This window comes from Lipotes vexillifer, unplaced genomic scaffold, assembly GCF_000442215.2.
Source record: "Lipotes vexillifer unplaced genomic scaffold, Lipotes_vexillifer_v1.1 scaffold241, whole genome shotgun sequence".
Taxonomy (NCBI): Eukaryota; Metazoa; Chordata; class Mammalia; order Artiodactyla; family Lipotidae; genus Lipotes; species Lipotes vexillifer.
The window spans coordinates 4,789,566-4,811,999 of record NW_006784922.1 but is presented as its reverse complement, the minus strand read 5'-3'; the positions used below and the strand labels follow the sequence as shown (position 1 = coordinate 4,811,999).

Here is a 22,434-nt window from a genome sequence, read left to right as displayed (position 1 = left end):
TTCCCTACAGTCTCAGAAAGAAGTGTCCTTTCTCCATGACTCCACCTACTTCAGTTCTCCCAAAACTTTGCTCCATCAAGTACCATTGTGTTCTCTCATCTTTCTTTTCCTCCCATCCTGTCTCCTCCCTCATAATTAAAAAGCATTAAGACCATCAGGAAGGAAGGAAGCAACCTAACATTTATTGTCTGCCTACTATATGTGTACCCTTAGTACTGGGCAAGATGCTTCTTATCTGCCATCTTATTTGAGCCCCAACACAAGCCTCAAACCAGATGGTGGTGGCATCCCCATTTTACTGATGAGCAAATAGGCCCAGACAGGCTATGTGACTTACTTAACGTACACCCTGTAAAGAGAGCTAGGATTAGAGCGTGGATTTTTCTGGTTCTAAAGCTCTTGACCTTCCTAAACATTACCAGGTATCATGCAATTGAATTCAAGACCCAGGGCCCTCTGTGAATGATCTAAGCCATCTCATTTTCTAAGTTTACATGCAAAAAAAAATCATATGGTGCAAAATTACAAACCTGATGATTGGCGGGAAGCCATGAGCCAAGCAAGCTAATCGTTCTCTGTAATAGGACTCCTTTATTAGTCCTAATTAATTACTAATTAGTCAGTAGGCAATTTCCCTTCTAGATTTTTGGTTCACAGCACAAATGTTACATGAAAAAGTGTAGCTGTGTTAACTGCGGAAATTTGCTTACTTCGGTATAGGCCAGACATTAAGGAATTCAGTGGTAGGGCAGTTCACTCAATTTAATTTCCTTCCTGCCAGTATGTTTTTAACACCTTCCACAAAGTCATCATTTTGTGTTATTCCTCTTTCTTCCTACCTCCTACCCCAGTTAGTATTGGGGTAGGTATGCGTCTCATATATCTAGGAAAGCTGGAAATGACCACAGCTTTGTTGAACCTTGGTTTTATTACTTTCTGTATACTAAACGTCAGTCACTTGGCTCAGGTTCAGGGCCTGAGGTGTGTGGCAGTTCAGACACCTCAGACCCTGTACTGGAAGCATTAGCACCATTCGTCATTAAAAAACATGCAGCAGCATCGCCTGGATTCCTGGGAATCCAAAAGACAAGGTCACCGTCTCTTATCACAGGCTGCCGGTGGGACTGTCAAGCCCGATACTTGGATGCAGGCAATGAAAGAGAATCTTCTACCGAGACGGACTGAACATCGAGTCTGTTCAGATGTGGGGAAAAGGAAGATCTGTTGCATGTGGTTACTAGGAATTGCTCCACGCAGCTTTACAGAAAGTCTCTTAATATTGTAGGGCTGACAGACTCTAACAAAGTCATCTGATGTTTCACTGAAGCACTGCCCGGAGAGGGCTGTCAGAACCTGCAGGTGAAGGATGAAGCTATTTACAAGGCCTAAAGCAAGCATGTTGCAGCTACTGAGCCTTCGTATGTCAGCTGGCGTCTCCATATCCTCAAGCCCTAACCTGTCTAAATAAAAGTCTTTTGCCTGAAAGTTCTGTCCCTTTGGCATACATATGCTGTGTGAAACAGTACTGCGCTGAAGTGACTTTCCTCAGCTGGAGGCAGTCCTTTGTAGGGACAGAGGGTAGTTCCTGCGGAGGGCCTCCCACGCCCATCAGTTCAGTGCTACCCGGTTACGCGAGTCCTAGCTCCTCAGCCTATTGCCCCTTTCAAGTGGAGATCCTTAGAACAACTATGGCCCCCTCTGTCCTCAAGGAAAAGGAAAAAGCAACCCAGGAAGCTTGGGCTTGAGCATTTGCGTTTGAAATCACAAAGCCTTAGGAAAAGGCTGCTCCTTTCTCAGTACTATCTGTAAATTCTCACTACCTCTTTATTCTTGTGCCTTTGTGAAAACAAAAAAATCTTTAAAAAGAAAAATTCTGATTTTTTTCTTTATTGCACAATACATGATCAATTGAAGGCAAATTAAAAATACAGAAAAGCAAAACAAAATGTTTGAATCACTGCAATTCCCCAGCCACTTTCATCCTTCAATCTATATGGATTTTTATGTTACAAAAAAAAAAAAAGAAAGAAAGAAAGAATAGTGGGCATGATGTTTGGTAACCTCTTTTGCTTAGTATGAAATCAAAAATATATTTCAATGTCTATAAATATACTTCTGCAATATTATTTATAATGGCCACATGGCATTTCATGTTAAGGACACGCCGCGTTGTTTTCTCTCACGCACACGTGCACAAGTAGAGAAGCTCAGATGCAGATGTTTGAGGTCATCCTACTCTTCAGTTCTTGGCTCATCAACCTTGGTGCCAAGGTTCAGGAAACTTATCCCTACACTCCCATCCAGCCTCCTCTCCTACCCCACAGGCAGCTTTGTAATGGTTTGGTTTTGTGTTCTTAAAAAACATAGGTATCATTGTTCTGTATACATGTATTTTTAATTGATAAAAATCATGTTAATATGTCATTTGGGTTTTTTTCTTTTTTTTTTTCCGTCAAGCTCTATCTGTTGGTTCACAAAATGACTCTCATACATAGAGGACAAGGAGAGACCAAAGAAAGAGACAGTCACTCCAGAGTGGTAGGTGGCAGGTTTAATAAGCAAGGGAACTTACATATGAGGCTTATCTTGGGCTGCCACAAGACGACGAGATCTCCGCACCCACCTGCCAGGATCTTAAAAGTTGATAGAGAAACCTTACCGGGGTTCAGTTGTGTATACCGTGCAGATGATCTCAGTAACACCTGGCTCTCTCAAGACCGCATCCTGGAAAATGACTCCCACTGTGGGAACGCCACACATGCTTTACAAGGCCAGGGGAGGAGGTGAGACTCCAATTGCGCGGGTCCAGCTTTCGGTTCAACTGGCGATCATGTCCTCTCCATGACCTCCTCCAAGACTATATGCTTAAGATTCAACTACCTTGCTGTAGCTGTATCTAATCCATCGCTTCTGGCTACTGTATGATACCCCGTGGTGTGCGTCTTACACGTTTTACCTGCCCATTTTCCTAGTGATGAGTTCTCAGATTGCTTTGAACTTCCCCCTCCATAAATAACGCTGTACTGCATATTGTTGTGGAATTGTGAAATTTTGTGATACACACCCAGCTCGGGATTGGTGGGCCACATATTTAATTTGATGAATTTTTGCCTCATGGTCCTAGAATAGCTGCACCAGTCTATACCCATAAGCAGTGCATTGCAGTTCCTATAATCCTACATCCCACCTACACTATGATCCAGCTTCCTCTTTTTGCCAGACTGATATAAAACTTTATCTCATTTTAACTTGTTTTTCTTTAATTCCTAGTAGTGTCAGCATGTTTATGTTGTTACCCCACCCAAGAACGTAGAATGTCTTTAATCATTTATCTCTTTTTGGATATTTAGGTTGTTTCCAAAGACAGGAGAAAGAGAAAAAAGGTCTCCCAAGCTGTTTAGAAAGCCCATGAACCGATATAAATGGAGACGGGGAAGACAGATGAATGCTCAGGTGACCCTCTGTCCTCTACTTACCTTTGTAGGATCTAGTACCATGTCTCGAACAGCCAAATGTTTAGAGAATATTATCTAAAGATGGGGGGGAGGGGTGGCGAGAGGTGAATGGTCAATGCAGTTCACTGTTTAATCTTTCATGAGCAATAATGGCTTTTAAAAACCAAATTTAAGAATAATAGATTAGTCCTTTCCTTTTTCAAGACCCACAGTATTCCATAAGTGATTTCAAGTTGTCAACAGCTGGGATGGAGTGGGGGTAGGTGGGAGAGCAGGGTAGTTGAGGGGCAGAGGCTTGTGGCCTGGCAGTGATGGCAGAAGAGACTAATGAGCTGCTTGCCCAGATGCCTCACCCTTGGATTGGAAGGCTCCTTAACACTTTTATCCCATTTTGTTCGGAAATTTCCTCTTACAGGATATGGCGTAGTTTTTCAGCTCATTTGACTCATGGAGCCTAACACAGGTTTCTGTGACTGTTTGATAAAGTTAAGAAAAGGGAAGGACTTTACATGAAATCATTTGGCTGGGGGTCCAAGGCCAACCCTAGTCTAACAGAATCCCAGTATCCAGAGGTGGGGCACAGGAATCTGTTTGGTAAAGAATTCCCCAGATGGGGCTTCCCTGGTGGCGCAGTGGTTGAGAGTCCGCCTGCCGATGCAGGGGACACGGGTTCGTGCCCCGGTCCGGGAAGATCCCACATGCCGCGGAGCAGCTGGGCCCGTGAGCCATGGCCGCGGAGCCTGTGCTCCGCAACGGGAGAGGCCACAACAGTGAGAGGCCCACGTACCGCCAAAAAAAAAAAAAAGAATGCCCCAGATGATTCTGCTGATAAACCAGTATCCGGGAGCTCTGGGAGAAACACTGGGCTGCTGATTCCTCTGCAGCCTTCAGACTAACTCCTGCCACACCAGGCATCCTAGTTCTTGATGTATCGGGCAATTGATTCGAACTCAACACCCAGGACCACCCCGTCGTGACTTGCGTGGAACTAACTGCATCCTCTCTTGCTGTAATTCAAGTTAATTTTCTCTTTAACATTCAGGGCAGATAGAAAGCAATGTCAGCCACCCCTCTTGCCTGCTACACTAATATATGAAAACATTATAGTCATTTATTTCATGCTTTTGTAAACTTCAAAATTGTAAGCGGCACTTACTGGGGAATTAGATGGGTAGAAATAAAATGACAGTTTCCTGCCCTGAAATTTTACGTAGATACATAGATAACGGCTGTGTTTGGGTCTGTGCTGCGTTCAGTTAACAGTGATGGCTGCTGGCACAGGGGAAATGTAAAACGTGCTCCCAGACTGTGGGAGTTGCAGCTCATGCAGAGAGTCCCCTGTGATGGAGGCCAAGTCGGTTTTTATGGACTTCAACGCTATTTGCTTCAGGACACTTTGAAATGCAGGGTCAGCTCACTGAGCTACAATATGCAATAATAACATGTTTTTATAGGAGTGGATTGTCATAGCAGCCACAACATGGGATACATAAAACCAATGAACACACCATGTCTGCAGAGTCTATCCCAGTAACCAGGATAAAGCAATAAAACTGACAGCAGCCATCAAAAACTCCCTTTCTGACTTTGTAGGGTGAATTGACTGTTGCTTCAAACAGAGGAGCTGTCACAAAGCCCTAGATAGATCAGTGCTCAGTTATGGAGTAGCACGTGGCATCGCATGGAAAGGGCCTGATACATGAAAGCAAGATGGGCAATTACATATTGCTAGGGCTTGGGTCCCTACGGTCTTTAGTGCAATGCAATCCGCATCAGAGATGCTCTACAGGAAGTTTTTGTTTCTCCAAGTTACACATTAAATATTATGGAGGACAGTGTGGGTAGGGAGTGGTAGGTCAGCAATTTGCATTTCCTATCTGCAGCTTAAATCCTTATGGCAGAAAGGAGCTTAAGTTTGTTAGAAGGCACAGGGAACTCAGTGGGTTGGTGCTATCAGACTGGATTCTTTTTTTTTTTCTTTTTTAATAAATAAATTTATTCATTTACTTATGCTGCATGTGGACTTTCTCCAGTTGCAGCAAGCAGGGGCTACTCTTCATTGCGGTGCACGGGCTTCTCATTGCGGTGGCTTCTCTTGTTGCAGAGCACGGGCTCTAAGAGCATGGGATTCGGTAGTTGTGGCACATGGGCTTTAGTAGTTGTGGCTCACAGGCTCTAGAGCGCGGGCTCAGTAGTTGTGGCGCACGGGCTTAGTTGCTCCATGGCATGTGGGATCTTCCCAGACCAGGGCTTGAACCCATGTCCCCTGCATTGGCAGGCAGATTCTTAACCAATGCACCACCAGGGAAGTCCCAGACTGGATTCCCTTAAGAGTGTGGACTTCCATACTCTCTGATAGGATTGAAGGAAGGAAGAAAGGGAAGTAAAGAGGGAGAGAAAGAGTTAAGGAATGAAGGAAGGGAAGAAACAGCAACGAAAGAAAAAGGAAAGAGAAAAAGAAAAGGGAAGGAGGGACCAGTGAGCATGGTTTTGGCATCTTCAGGTCACCACCAGGAATATCTCCCAAAGTTTCCAGAGCTGATCATCGAATTTGCTACAAGCAAATGAACAAAATCAACAAAACAAAGTAACTGTGTGTCCTGCTACATTCCTGCCTGAGTTCCCAAAGGTGAATGCTTCCTGCACCACGAGAGTGGGCCACATGGGTGGCATCGAGTCAGAGGGAAGTGTGCTCTCTGACTTGGGAGAGTTGGCTGCCTGCCTTCAGAAGGGTCCCTAGAATGAGGGGCCTTTCCTGTAGCAGCAGTTAGGAAGCTTCCTAGAAGAGCACCTGCTCGGCACAGGCCGAGGCAGCTGTGCCCACTTCTGCGTTAGGTCCCTTCTGAGCCCAAAACTCAGGGCAAAAAGCCTTGGTCACTGCTAGACTCAGAGCCAATAACAACCCAGCAGTGGCTCAGACTGACCTTCTCAGAGTGACGCCCTACCATTCTAGGCCTAGGCAAGGAACGAAGGTGGCTGAAGGGGTGTGTCATGATGTCCTCATATTTCCAGGCACTTTCTTTCTCCCTTTAACACACATCCTTAAATGACTGCCTTACTAAGTCTCCCTCAGGAAAGCCGAAGAAAACTCCCTTCCCAGCCACCTGTTTTCCCAAATGCTGGTATTCAAGATAATTAAAGCAGTTAATTGTGTGATGTTTCATTTCATTAGTGGAGTGTGCACTGCTTGCCCTCTCTCACCAGGCCCAGGCCGCCTAGCGCTCAGGGGGCTTTGGTACCCATTCATCTCTGCCACCCCTCCTGGCTTTGAAGGAAGGATGCCTTTGAGCCCAGGAGTTGGGAGTTAGATGAGGATGAGGGAACAAGGTGTAAAATCTTGAATACTTCTTCCTGTTTCCAGAAACTAGAGGGGCAGGAGATGGGACATTTTGGAGTAAAACTGAGGTAATGTGCCTGCTAATAGGCCTTCAGTAAACTGCTGCCTGGGTTAGCTGGGAAGCCCCACTTCTTAATGGTCCTCAAGGCAGGGACAGGGTGAGGTGAGTGAGGCACCCACCTTGGGCGCCAAACTTAAGGGGGCACGAAAAACTCAGTAACAAAGAAGAATAGTATTTTAATGCAACAGCAAGATATCAAAACTAATGTAAAATATCCACAGGGAGCAAAAATACCAAAATTTTTAACAAAGGCAGGACGGCTACTAGTGATTTTCCTTTTGCCTCAGGTTCTAGTATGGTTCTGCATGGTGCTGTTGTGGATCCTGGCTATGTTTAAAAACTTTTGATATTTATCACGGATATTTTTTTGCATTAATTTAAAGTTTTAAAAGTAACCTTTTTGCCTGATTACTGAGTTTTTTGGTTCCCCCTTAAATTTTGCACCCAAATCAAATGCCTCACTCCCCTTACCCTAGCCCCCATCTTGTGTCCTTAACCAAGAACATCTGGGAAAACTTAGGCTCATGTGTAGTATTGCACGAAAAAATCCCCTAAGACTGGCAAAGCATTTGCGGTGAAGGTTTATGGCTTTCCTTCACTATTCCTTTGTCGTTTGTGCGTTTCCTGGGGGGTACAGAGGTAAAGAGCTGGTCCCCAAGTTTCTACTCTGTTCCACTAATATGCCCTCAACCTAAGGGCTAATCAGTTCTCATCGGTTGTTAATCAATTTTTACTTTGGTATCCAATCAGAGTTTTATAACTATAAGCTACTATCTCTAGCCTAAAATGGGTTATTCAGCTTAATCCAGGCCTTGTAAATGCGACACCCGAGTACAAGAGCTCAACTCTCTTGTCTGCCAATGCAGATTTCAGAAGATCAAGCCCTGCATGGGTGTCACCCTTTGGACCTTGAGAAGAAGACCTAAGTCATTACACTGCCAGCTTCCCTGTTCTCTATCTGCATTTAATGATTTTGTCACCTCTCTGTTGCTGGTATAATCTTTGCAATACCCCCAGCCTCAACAGAAACTACTGGTCACTAAGGCAGCTTACTGTGTTCCCAGTGGTGAGTGTGCTGGGATGCTTTCTTTCCTCCACTAGTTTTTCATTGTAAATGTGCTATCTCAGTTGCTATCCCCAGTGAATAGGCTTTTGAGAGCTGGCCTGGGAACCAAACCACCATTTATCTCACGGTTCCTGTGAGAAAGAAGCTTCTAAGGACCAGACATTCAAATGAGAAGAGCGTTTGGACCGCAGCCCACCTGTAAGTTAGGATCTGTAACATAATAAGAGCGAGAACACCAGGTAGGTAGAAAAAGTCTCCTTGGTTCTGAAGTGAGGGTGGCCAATGTGCAAAACTCCTAAACCCTGGGGGAGGGGCATCCTGGCAGGAGTGTCTTTATTTATTTATTTTTTTTCTTGGAGCTATTTGCACTGCAGAGGCATTGTAGAATCCTTGGAGAACTAAGGATTAAGGAGGTTAACGAAGTGAATTTGATGGCAAGATTCATTTTTCAGCCTCTTCTTTTAAATCCTTTGTTTTCTCTTTGTCATTTAAAATAAGCTTTGAGACTTTATCTCCAACTTGTTTCCCAAATGGCTACATTACTGAGAACTCAGACCCAAGCACAATGCCCGAGCTGTGGGGGAGAGAGCTGGGGAGCTGGGGTCCTTGGCACTGCCAAGCTGTGGGAGTTGATGACCTCCTTTTAGGGTCAAGGTGGGAGGTGCTTCAAAGGATGCTCATGAATGGAAGTGATGGCGTCCTAGTAGGTTACTCTCCTGGCGCTTCCCTGCCATGGGTCCTCCTCAACTTCTAGCCACCTTCCATGTGAGGAAAAGGCTCTGCGTCTCTCACAGCTGCATCTGGCCCTCTGGCCCTAGTCAGTTTACTTTCCCAGGAAACTTACTAGTTCTGTGACTCAGCAAAGCACAGTGAATCCCTACCCGCTCCAGGAACCCATCTGAAAAGTCTGGTCACTAACAAACAACACAATTTTGCTAAACATATTTATTTTCTATCTCCAGAAATCTTCAGCACTAAATGTGCTGGTATTTCCACCTAAGAAGAAATTTAACTGAAAATATGAGCAGAATGATGAGCAGGAATACAAATACCACAAGAAAGAAAATGCCCATACCCGTCATCCCACAAGACAGTTTGACATCAGACAGCTTAACTCCCCTTAAAGGTGGGGGATTTGCACACACGGTCTCCTCCGAGCCCTCGAGTTTATGCAGGTTTTCTTTGTACCATGTTATGAAATGGATATTTGAGCAAGTGCAGTCCAGGGGATTGTGACTTAAATTAATGGTGCTCTGCTGAGACAAGGTGGGGAGGAGATGGGATGGGATGATGCGAATGTTATTGGCGGCCAGATTGAGATAGATCCCCTTAAGAGGGCTAAGAGCATCCATGCTATCGCCTGTCAGGCTGTTGTGGCTTAAGTCTAAGTGGCTCATTTTCCCAAGGCCGTGGAATGCTTGCTGGTCTATGGAGAGGAGATCACAAGAGGATAAAATCAGAATCTCCAAGCTGCTCACTGTCTGAAGTAGGTTGGTCTTTGAGATGCTCCCATCTTGAAAGTGATTCCCTTGTACATTCAGATGCCGGAGATCCAGCAGGCCTTCTAGAAGGTGCCGATTGCTGGTATCAAGGAGGCAGTGAGAGAGATTCAGAACCCGCAGGAGATGGAGGTTTTGGAAAGGACTTTGTGAAGCCTTAACAAGCAGGTGGGTAAAGGCCAAATCCAGTAGTTCTAGCCGAGGACATTCTTTGAACGCCTGATCCGCGAGACCAAGGGGCTCATTGTAGCTCAGGTTTAAGTATTGCAAGTGGTGCAGGTTTTTGAGTTGCAGATTGCAACAGTCAGAAGCCTCAATATCACTGTGACTTAAATCAAGTTTCTGAAGATTTTCTAGTTTTTCCAAACACCTGGCACCGAGGTCAAGTTTCTTCCTGTTGCCTTTGACATAGAGGTCTGTAAGGGATGGGAAACTGGCAGCACTGATTTGACACAATTGGTCAAAACTGTTTGCGTTGAGAACTAATTTCTTGAGAGAGTTCATACCCTCAATTCCAGACGGTAATCCTTTCAAGTGAGTTGCCGTCAGATCCAACTCCTGGAGTCGAGTGAAGCACCGAAATGTAGAAGGTGAGAAGCCATCAAAATGGTGCTTTTGTAGGTTGATGCTCTCAACAGCCATGTCACAAAGTCCCTCAAATGTGGCTGAAGTGAGGTCTTGGTCATCAGTGTCCTCAAATGTCCCCAGCCAAAGAGACTGGATAGTAGAGTTCTGTAGACCTTTCAATATAACAGATAAGTTAAGAGACCCTCCAAATTTCAAACTTTGAAAGATTTTCGAATTGAAAGCCCCAGGCTCAATGCCTTTAATGTCATTGCCATTGAAGTTAAGGCTTAGGTTCGTGGCCTGTTCCAGGGCGTTTATGTCTTTACTAGAGATGTAGTGTATAGCATTATTCTGAAAATCCAGGACTTTCAGATTTCGTGTTGGGAAGTTTTCTGGGAGATTAATGGAGGAAATATGGTTGCTTCCAAGATGCAAACTTTCCAAGTTTTCCAGGTTGTGCACTGGGATAAACTCAAGATTGGATATTCCTGTTTGGGTTAAGAAAAGGTGCTTCAGCAACTTGGGCCCGGTAAGTGATGTTTCTGCCATGAATATCAGGGGATTTCCAGTTAACACAATGGTGTTCAGTTGATGATGGTTTTGAAAAGTATCTTCACGTACCCAGTTAATCTGGCACCTTAAAAAGATAATAGTATTTAATAAGAATTAATTAGGGAAAAGAAAAAAATTCTGTCACAGTGACCTATAGTAACAAAGCCGTCTTTTGTGTATAGTAAAAACAGTGTACATTATTATTCAAAGTGAAACATAATAAACTTTCTTCAGTACCCACAGATGGCCTGTTAATGACTAGCCTCAGATCTGAATACTCTGATTTAGAAGTTTTTTCCAGATATTTTAGATTGAACTCTCAGAGCTTTGTTTTTGGAACAGTTTAGTGGTTTGATTGCAGGAAAAATCAAACTATTATTTACTATTATAAGTGATATAAAATATGTCTTATATACTGCATAATATATAACATATGCTGTGTAAAGTATGAATCTGTGTCATCCTGGACAAGTCACAACTTTTTTCAACCTCAGTTTTTTCTTCTCTAAATTACAGCAACAATGATTACTTTGTAGAATGGTTGTGATTAAAATGGTATATATGAAAATGCCCCATAGAAATATGGAACACTAGAGGTTCAGAGAAACCCATCCTGATATTACACCTAAAAATACTGGAATACACACACACACACACACACACACACACACACAGAGCTCCCCTGAAGGTCAGTAAGGGAATTACTTAGAAATGCATTGTCAAAGGGAAGCTTGAATCCATAGAACCAAGGGAGTTCTGGAGCTAGTTTTGTCGTATCTGTCAATATTTGCCAATCCCTAGTGGCCTAGAGCCTGGGTGTTAATGAGCCACATGGACTAGTGTCAGGAGACAAACTTGGGGACAGGATAGGAGGTCTTATCAAAACCTGAAAACTGGGCTTCCCTGGTAGCGCAGTGGTTGAGAGTCTGCCTGCCGATGCAGGGGACACAGGTTCGTGCCCCGGTCCGGGAAGATCCCACATGCCGCGGAGCGGCTGGGCCCACAACAGTGAGAGGCCCGCGTACCGCAAAAAAAAAAAAAAACCCTGCAAACTACCAAGACCCTCAAAGGATCCTTTCAATGGGTGACCTTAAAAAAGAAAACTCACAGAGGGAGACCTTTAGGATATGCTTTTGTCTTGGCCTTGGCTCTGGGTAGAACAACAACAACAAGAACAACAAGAAAACTCTCCTCTGAGATCCTTTAACCAGAAGCTTCCACCTATGAGAACTGTAGCCTGAATTTATGCTGCCTCTGTGGACTTCCCCAAAGAGACCCAAGTGGAAAATTTAGCTTAAAGCAGTTCCAGGATGGTAGTGACTTTAGGTAACTAGCAGAAGTAAAGAGAAACCTTTTCTGGAGTCATGTACTTACTTAATTTTTTATAAGAAGTACTTTCAAATTTACATAAAAGTAAAGAGAATAGTACGATGAACTTCCATATATCTTTCACACAAATGCAACAATTCTCACATTTTTGCCATATATGCTTCTTTGCTTCATCTATACCTACTTCTCTCTCCTAAATTATTTTATGTCAAATCCTAGGTGTCCATACATATTTCAGTATGCACCTCCAAAAAAATAGGCTTATTTTCCATAGCCATGATGCCATTGTCACACATGAAAATATTAATAATTCATTGGTATTATCTAATTCCAGGAAAACATTTTAAACAAAGATTTACACAAAGTTCCACATGATAAATGAGCTCAAAATAAAATTCACTAAACACATAAGGAAAACACGTTAGCTTAAGTCAGCCAAAAAAAAAAGTTCTACAGAATCAGATTAAAAAAGGTAGCAGATGCCAGAGTTATCAGATATATCAGATAATGTGTATATATCTATCTATCATATATATGTATATATATATGGTATATAAAGAATATATTACATAGCTGATATGTATTGAATATTATCAGAACATATAATAAATATGTTTTGTCAAACATATGTTTGATATGTTTAAAGGTAACACCAAGAACCAAAAGTATGATGAAGGAAAAAGTATTAAAACTGATCATATATTTGTAAAATGAAAAATCAGTGAAACTTATTGCAATGGGACAAGTTAATAATTGAAATTATAAGCCAATGGATAGTTTATACAGGAGAGTAAACACAGCTGAAGAGGATATTAATGGACTAGGAGTAAATATGAGAAAATTACCTAGAATGTAGTCCAAAAAACAAAGAGTTGGAAAACAAGAAAGAGAGATTAAGATATATAAAGGACAGATAAGAGGATGCAATATAAGTCTCATCAGAGATCCAAAGGAGATACAGGAGTGAATGGGGGCAAACCAGAGTTCAAATTGATAGTGGCTAGAATATTTTAGAATTGATGAAAGACGCCAATCTCAGATTCAAGGAGCCTGACGATCTACACAGTGCATCACTGTGATATTACAGAATTCCAAGGACAAAGTGAAGCTATTGGAAATGTCCAGAGAAGAAAAGACAGATTGCCAACATGCGAAAAACGACTAGACAGATCGATGACCTCCCAACAGCAACAGTGGGAGACTGGAATGATAGCCTCAAAGGGCTGAGAAGAAAACAACTGTCCACCTAGAATCATACGCCAGAAAATGCTATCTTTCAAGAATCAGAGTGAAATAAAGATATCTTCAGAAAAACAAAAACTGAGGGAGTTGACTGCTAACAGACACTCACTAAAGAAATGTCTAAGGAGGTGCTTTAGGAGAAAGGAAAATGATTCCAGAGAGGAAGGTCTGAAAAGCAAGGCAGAAGAATGAGAAAAGGGGATAGAAAGCAAGTTGGTAAAGCTAAGGAAACCACGACTGTGTTAAGTAATAAAAACAGTGCCTCATTTGTAGCCAGATAACAGGTGGGGAGGGGAGCAGAGGAGGAGGATCTTAGAAAGTATGAGGTCCTATTTTTATCACTTTTTCAAAATAGCAGTAGAGGAAACTAAAAGTCCTTCAGCTACAAAAGCTATCCTGGCCCAACACTTCTTAAAAATGTGGTCAAACTCATCTCATCTGAAAATGAGAAATGATAAAGGAGAGGGAAAGTAAATTTCTTTGTGGCAAAACTAGGTAGGTAACAGAAAGATCTGAAAGGGCAAGGCTTTCTCTCAATTGTATCTAACGGAGTCTTGGCTGGGAGGTAGCCTAGGGTTATTTGGGGGACTCTGGACTGGGAGTCAGGAGAGCAGAGTCCCAGTTTCCTTCCTGTGTGACCTTAAGCAAGCTCATAAAATCTCCTTGAACCTCTGTTTTCCCATCTAACACGAGTGGAATGGCAGTATGTACCATACCTACCTCCCAGTGGTGGTTATGCAGATGTGAACATACAGTTCTATGTATGTGAATACTCTCCTGCTCTGTGGAAGCTTAAGTTGAAGGACCAAAGTAAAAGAAGTAGAGCTGCTGCAAGGGGTGCAGACCTCATCCACATACGGAGCCCTTCCCCCCATTACACACACACACACACACACACACACACACAGACACACACACACCCCCCCAGCTGCATTTCCCTTTCACTCTCTTCCCTTATTTTCTTATGATACTTCTGCCTGCTGGTTCACAAGCACTGGTTCAGCATTTAGAATCCTAATTCTGCCTCTGAAACCAAATAATGGAACTCTTTTTTACCAAGTTTCAGGAAAAAATTAGTAGATGGCATGTATTTCTCCTCTAATTTTTTTCTTAAAATGTCACACCCATTAATAGTCAACTATGTTAAAATATAGTATGATGTGGCAGTTTTGTTATTGATATTCCTTAGAACTTCATAAACAGCACTGCTGACACAATCTAGTTTGAGAACAAGCCACTTTCCTCTCCATTGATTGGTGCTTATTTAAATTATAGTTTACCTGTATAAAAATATTTCATGAGAAAGGGTAAACATGCAGAATAAGCATGTTGTCCCTGTGCCCCAAAAGAAGGTCGTGGAAGCAATTTGAATGCAAGTTGTGATTTGACCTAAGTAAAACATTAAGCACACGCAAAGAACTCAGATACATACCTGGTCAAATCCAAAAAGATAAGATTTATGAGCCTACTGAAGGTTATATTTTGAATTGTAGGCAAAAAGTTAAAGCCGAATTCCAAAAATTCTGTTGTATTTGGTAGAGTGTCAGGAATTTCTCTGAGACCTGAATTTTCACAGTTATATGTCTTGTTGGCTTCTTTCTGATGAGAGAAACAATGTAAATTAATATCAGACAGTATATGGTATATGGTTGACTATCTAGCAGAATTACATGTTTTATCCTTTGAGCAGCAGTCTGTCTTCTAGGAATCTTCACCAAATAGAATACTTGGAAAAACACAAAATGACTTATGCATAACATTATTCATTGTAGTATTTTTTTACAATAGCAAAATATTGGCAATAATCAGTTTATCCATCCATATAGGACCACTTGAACAGAATATGGTATATTCACTGAATGGAACCCTGTGTTCCATTTAAGACCTACTTAGTATGAGACAGATACAAAAGCTACTTCAGAGACATAACCAACAGATAATAGAAAAAAGGATAAGCACGATCTCCATAAACTGATAATGGAGTGATATACAGGTTTATTGTAAGGTGAAAAAAGCAAGGTGCAGAACGTCTATTAGTATATATTGTATATGGTATATGGTATACAGTATGCTACCTTTTGTGTAAGGAAGGTATATGTGTATTTTCTTACATTTGCAAGAAGAAGCCATGGGGAAAAACCGCAAACTGGTTATATTTAAGGGAAAGGAAGGAACCAGATGGAGGAGCAGGGATGAAAACAAGCCTTCTCTGAGCGCAATTTTATAGTTTTGATTTTGGATGCGTGGAAATGTTTTCTTTCACTTTGAAACAAACAAATCAACTCTAGATTAGCTTCGACGAAAGAATGCGATCAGATATTACGTTCTTTGTGACGTGATGCAGTATGAGGTACACAGCACCACCTATGAAGTATTGCCAAAAAAAGTTTAACCTTAGGTCCAATCAAGACTTTAGGCTTAACTTTCAGTCTATAAGTGATTTGGGGGATTTCAGGTAGACAGCACCACAAGGTAGCAGTCAGCCAAAGGCAGAAGGTGGAGCATTCCACAGCATGACTGACTTCGTTTTATCAACATGTGAATGATGTTTGGCGGAAGTGGAGAGCAAGGGGGTGAGATGAGAGAGGAGGCTGCTCTTATAAAAAGAGACAGGTACAAAAGCTAAACAGATAATAGAATAGCCCTTCTTTTCTAAATTTTTTATTGAAGTGTAGCTGACTTACAATGTCATGTTAGTTTCTGGTGTACAGCAAAGTGATTCAGTTATACATATATGTATGTGTGTATATATATTTTATATATATATTCTTTTTCATATTCTTTTCCATTATGGTTTATCACAGGGTATTGAATACAGTTCCCTGTGCTATACAGTAGGACCTTGTTGTTTATCTGTTTTATATATAATAGTTTGCGTCGGCTAATCTCAAACTCCCACTCTAATCCTCCCTCACTGCCACTCCCTTGGCAACCACAAGTCTATTCTCTATGTCTGTGAGTCTGTTTCTGTTTTGCAAATAAGTTCATCTGTGCTGTATTCTAGATTCCATGTATAAGTGAAATCAATGGTATTCGTCTTCTTCTTTAAGACCTACTTAGTATGATAATCTCTAGGGTCCATCCATGTTACTGCAGATGGAATTATTTCATTCTTTTCTATGGCTGAGTAGTATTCCATTGTATATATATGTACTACATCTTCTTTATCCATTCATCTGTTGATGGACATTTATGTTGCTTCCATGTCTTGGCTATTGTAAATAGTGCTGCAATGAATATTGGAGTGCAGGTATCTTTTCGAATTATAGTTTTGTCTGTATATATGCCCAGGAGTGGGATTTCTGGACCATATGACATAGAGTAGCCCTTCTTTAGATGCTGATTCAAATAAAGCATTTGGGAAAAGGCATTTTATCAGGGAACTTTGAATGAGGACAGGATATTAGAGAATACTAAGAAGCTGTGAATTTTGTTAATGATAATGACCTTGCCGTTATGTAGGAGAAATGTTCTTATTTTGAGTTGCATTTTGAAGGATTTAGAGGCAAAATGACATGATGCTTGGGATTTGCTTTAAAATACTTTGGCAAGAAAGGAAGGAGTGGATAGCGGAAATTAGTAGGCAAAACGTTGATGGCTGTTGAATGTGGAGTGATGCACGCAAGGTTCCCGGTAACTAAGGGCTTTTGTACATATTTAGAAATTTTCTTAATACAACCTCTTTTAAAAAGAACTAGCAGCATGGCACAGATCTTAGGTCATAGGTCTTGTAATCTTGAAGAATGACTGAGTTTTAAATCTCTGGAACTGTAGGCTGCTGATACCAGACCTAACATTTGGGCACAGCCCTGCACATAAATTCAGAGGGCTTCCTCATTCTGGGTCCCCAGGAGAGTCAAGTGTTCTGACGTCTGTTGTTTACTGCTTGCTAGAAGTGCAAACTCAAGTTATAGATCTTGGGCTAACTAGGTAAAAATGGGAAGGGGTTAGTTAGAAGCCTATAGAATTGTGGGCTCGTAATTTATCTGGATGATGCCTTAGGATAAAGGATAGTGGGGCAGGTATGAAGGTCTGTTGGGGTATATTTTGCATGGGGAGGCTCCAGGGAAGGAAAGAAATGATCTCCAAGAAAAGTACACTTGGGGATACAAAGAAGAAAGACATCCCAGAACCATAGGCCATCTCTCAGCTCATCTCAGGCTCCATGTGATTTCATCCAACCTTTCAGGCCCTGCTTTCTCTGTGCCACACAGTGGTCTCACTAGACGCCCCATTGAGACTGCCCTGGACTGGGAAAGACCTGCCCCATGAAAGTCTAAATCAGCAGCTGTCCTCATCTTGAGTTGCAAACAGGTCTGCTTAGTTAGAAACAGAAGATGGCACACATCCGCCTTTGCTCTGAAGTGTGACATTTTAGAGGTGTTGCTAATTTAGCTGCTTTTTCCTTTATTCACTCCAACTTCTGCTTAGTTGGGCACTTTTTTGTAGGTACAGTGAGCATGCTCATTTACAGGAAATCACTGGTTTTCTTCTATATTGTGGCAATATTAAGAAAGTCACTGATGAAATTGCCATATTTATATTTTCTTGTAATCCATAATTGTTTCATAGACCCAAAGCCCTTCAGGCACTGCCACAAATCTACATAATGCCCTTGAAATGCACATTTTGCATTTAAAACATATTTGATTGACTGGTGGGGGAAAACACATGCTGCTAGACCCCTCTTTGGTCCCCCTGAACATGGAAGACCTAGAGAGAGAAGATGTATGTGCAGCTGCTAGGGTCTGGATTAGCTTTGAGGAGACATTTTTCTTTTCTGGTCTCCACTGGCATAGCTGATGTCATATATACGTGGAGAAAGGGGGCCTTTTCTCAATTCATCTCACTCTATTTTGGTCCTTTAGCAAAAGACTCGACGTTGGCAATTCCCTCCTCTTCCAGAATATAATGTGCCTGTGACAACTAAATTGTATGCTTTACTAAGCACTTCACTGCATTAATGTGATTCCCAAAGTTGGAATGGAGTACTAGCTCTCCTGAGCCAGTGGCCTGAGGGAGCGCCTAGCAAATGGAAAGGAATAGCTCAGTTTCAACTCAGTGAAAACCCAAGAACCAGTGCATGACACTTCCCAGGAGTACTGAGAAGTCCATCACCACGAGCCTGGGTCATAACACTCACTAATCTCTAGTTACATAAACTGCAATGAACTATCTGCCCTTGATTCCTAAAGAAAGATGCAAATGACAAGAACTGCAGCTCATAAGAAAATTTGAAAACCAAACACATTCCAGAGACTGTTCTGGGCTCTTGTGCCACAGCTTTCACAGCCACACTCCCGTACAATCACTGCGTCTCATTTCCATGTCTCTTTTATCTCCTGTAATCTGAAATGATTCTTCAGCCTTTCCTGGTCTCTCCTGGCATTGGTTAATTTTTTTAAGAATCCAGGCTCATAGTTTGCAGAATGTTACTCCTTTGGGGTTTGTATGTTTCCTCATGATTTGATTCAGGTTATACATTGTTCATAGAACTACATCAGTGAGATTGTATCTTATTCACTGTCAGTTTTCACAGCAAAACTTTCTAGGGGTGAGTTCTGATAGCATCGCACAGGATTCCCGGGCAGCAGAATGATAATTCAACGGAGCAGGAAAGGACAGAGGATTGCTGGGTCCTGACTGTGTGGCCACTGCCATTTTGCCCAGGGCTGGGCCAGCTGTGAGGACCACGGGTTCAGTTGCTTTTCTAGGCAGACACCCACCACCGCTTTTGCAGCTCCTGTGGTTTCTCTGAGCCCCACATGACCACTTCTTATAGACCCAGATTTCATCGCTAGACCTCAGTCTAGGGTCAGTTTCCAAAGGCACTTTCTCATTCTTCTGCTTTGGCCATTCCATCGCAGACAGGACCCTTCTGGATGTGAACTTAGGCAGCCAGCAGGGCTGAGACAAAGCCAGCTGGTATTCAGGACAACTGCCCCATGCCCGTGCCTAATCTATAACATGGGCATTTGCACTGGGACCTGTGCTGGTCACTTCATCTCCAGCTCCGCCTCAGAGCTGTGCCTTTACACAGAGCAGGACTCCCAAGTGCTACATCTTTGTCTGCAATCCCTTTTCCCTCCAGGTATTCATTTGCATTTTTTCAATCAGGATCTTATTTTGCTTCTTTCTGCTGCATCTCTAACCCCCTGCCATTCCACAATATTTTCTCTCCTCACAAGTGCTGAGATCATTTTCTGATTTCAAATTCTCTGAGTTTCACGCAAGTGCTAATCCCACTTGTTGGGATGTCTCCTCTGCACTTGGTACCCACAGCAGCCAGCTCCGCCAGGCACGAGGAGTCTGGGACACTGAACCCCAGCCCTCCCTCGGTGATCACTCCTCTATCCAGAGATAGCAATTTGACTGAGCCAAATCACAGAGTAATAATTACTCTCTGAAAATAAAACAAAACACTCCCAAGAGGTCACAGCCCTAAAACTCTGCTGTCAGTCTAACTCCTCCAGGCAAAGGGCACTCCAATTATAAGTGGTTCTTTTTCTGTGTGTCTTGAGGCAGACTGCCCAGGTTCAAATCCCAGCTCTCAACTACCAAGCTGTGTTCTCTGAGCCTCCTTTTTTGCCCAGCTGTAGATCGAGGATAATAACCCCTGTTGGCAGACCAACTCTGAGGATTAATGAGGTAATGTACGTCACTCTCACAAGAAAACTTAGCATTTCCCTGGATCATCAAAACATCATTGTCATCGTCTAGAGCTATTGGGAAGCCCTTGTATCCATGAACTTGGAGTTCTCTTAAAACAGAGCTCTACTTAAACACTCTCCCCATACCTAGACCCAAAAGACTGTCTCCTACCGTGGTTTTAAGGGGACAGAGTAGTCAAGATGAGCCCATTTGAAATGAGGAGGCATGCCTACACTCCCAAGCAATTATTCAAGAGCACATCTAAAATGTTACCTGAGTCCAAATCACAGAACACTGAATTCCAGCCACTCTTTGCATATTGGTCAGCCTCCAAAAACCTGGTCGTAGATCTAATTTTGTTACTTATGATACACATACCTACATGAATACACACACAGAGCATTTAATCATGGAAGGTTCTATGTGGAGTATTTACAAGTGTTCGTTATAATATTTTTAGAATATTTTAGAATTTGTCAAGGTTTGACATTTTTTTCAAACAAAAAGTTTTATTAAAAAATTCATCCTGACTCTTACCTCACATCATAGGCAAAAAGCAATTCCACATGGACTGTAAATTTACATGTGAAACTTAGAAATAAATACCAAATGATAAAACTTCCGGAAGAAAACATAGGATAATATCTCCATGGCCTTGCGTTGGCAAAAATTTTTTTTTTTTTTTTTTTTTTTAAGTTATTTATCTATCTACCTATCATCTATCTATCTATCTATTCATTTAGGCTGCGCTGAGTCTCTGCTGCTGTGTGTGGGCCTCTCACTGCTCTGGTCTCTCCCATTGTGGAGAATGGGCTCCAGGTGGGCGGGCCCCATCAGTTGCCGTGCGTGGGCTCAGTAGCTGCGGCACGAGGGCCCAGCTGCTCTGTGGCATGTGGGACCCTCCCGGACCAGGGATCGAACCCGCGTCCCCTGCATTGGCAGGCGGACCCCCAACTACTGTGCCACCAGGGAAGTCCCGGCAAAAATTTCTTAAACAGAACAGATATGCACTGAAAATAAATAAAGGAACAATGATAAATCAAGCAATAGTAAAATAAAAGGTTTCTGTTCATCAAAAAATGTCAAGAGAGTGAAAAGGCAAGCCACAGAGTGGGAGAATATATTTGTAATGTGATAAAAAACCTGTATTCAGAATACATGAAGAACCACTACAAAAACAAAAAAACAAAAAACAAAATACAGACAACGTAAGAGAAAATGGGCCAAAGACTTGAAATAGGCACTTACACACACACACACGCACGCACGCACACAAACACACACAAGGATGCATAAATATACTCAATTTAATTATTTATCAGGAAAATTAAAAATCCCAGTGAAATACCCCTATCTGTCAGAGAGCTAATGTTCTTAAACAAACAATAGCAAATGTCAGTGAGGCTGTAGGGCAATCAGAACTCATATCCATTGCTGGTGAGAATAAATGGGTACCAACCCATTGAAAAACTGTTTGGCAATATTTACTGAAGTTAAACACATGTGTACCCTATGACCAAATACATCTACTCCCTATTGTACACCTAATAAATATTTGTTTACTAAAGACCTAGATAAGAATATCCAAAGCAGCAACATTCATAATAGGCAAAAAATTGAAAACAATGCAAATGTCCACTAACAGTAGAATGTATAAATAAATAGTTTCACTAATAAAACAGAATACCATTCAGTGATTAATGGAGCACATGATGGCTGCACACAACATCATATATAAATATCACGTGTTTGATATTGAGTGGAAGCAGCCAGACACAGAAGGGTACACCCTGTATGGTCTCATGTACACAAAATTCAAAAAGAGGCAAAGTCAATTTTTGGTGATATAAGTGAGAGTACTGGATGGTCTTAGGGGCTAGTGACCGGGAGGAGACATGAGAGGGCTTCTGAGGTGCTGAGAAAGTTCTGTTTCTTGATCTGTGTGCTGCTCACATGGCTGTGTTCACTTGGTGAGAACTCATTGAGCTCTACACTTAGGATTGGTGAGCTTTTCTGTATGTATATTTTACTTCAATAAAAATTTTACTGAACTCAAAACAAAACCAAACCCTTGTTTTCAGGATAGGGCCTGATAAATTCATGGTGGTCACATGAACATATATACAGTATGTGTTAATTTTGCTGAAACTGAAGAGGAAGAATGAATGAGGAAAGGAAAACAAGAGGAAGGAATGGGCAAGCTGGAGTGAATTTCACCTGAAAAAGGGCCAAACCGTTAAATCAAAAGCTTCCTCTCCTACCACGTCTACTTTATCTCAATTTTCTGAAGCCTAGACGGTCCTTACCTTCAGGAAAAAGTCGTATCTCCCAGTTCCCTCCCCAGTATTGACATAGAAGTGAGGGCTCTATAAATAGCCTTAGAATCCTGCTATCATGAACTCAAACATGATAGAAGAGGTAAAGGAAAATATACACCCAGTATTAATTGAATAGGTCCCAAGGCATTTAAAATCAGAGCCCTTTCAGAGGGAGGGCTGCAGGGAGGATGTGATATTGGAAGGTTTCAGTCTCACCTGACTTATCCGAAAAGGAAATCTCTCACTGTAGCATAGGCCAGGCCTGGAGGTCCTGGGATGCTCAGTATCACTCCTGCCACGTGAATGGCATGGAAGTCCTCTGAATAGGCAGCAAAAGGACTAGCTCTTCCTGCCTCT

At 42.1% G+C, this 22,434-nt stretch overlaps 1 protein-coding gene across 1 annotated transcript in view; it reads right to left on the bottom strand.

The window, feature by feature from the left end:
- Positions 1–8,849: 8,849 nt before the first annotated feature.
- The window catches only part of CD180 (CD180 molecule), a 15,667-nt gene continuing 2,082 nt past the window's right edge, over positions 8,850–22,434 (bottom strand). Inside the window, exons 2-3 of the mRNA XM_007457089.1 lie at positions 14,541–14,707; positions 8,850–10,622 (exon numbers count right to left, since the gene is read on the bottom strand). Coding sequence (XP_007457151.1) covers positions 8,894–10,622; positions 14,541–14,707 — 1,896 coding nt within the window. The 3' untranslated portion in view covers positions 8,850–8,893. The remainder of the gene's footprint in view (positions 10,623–14,540; positions 14,708–22,434) is intronic.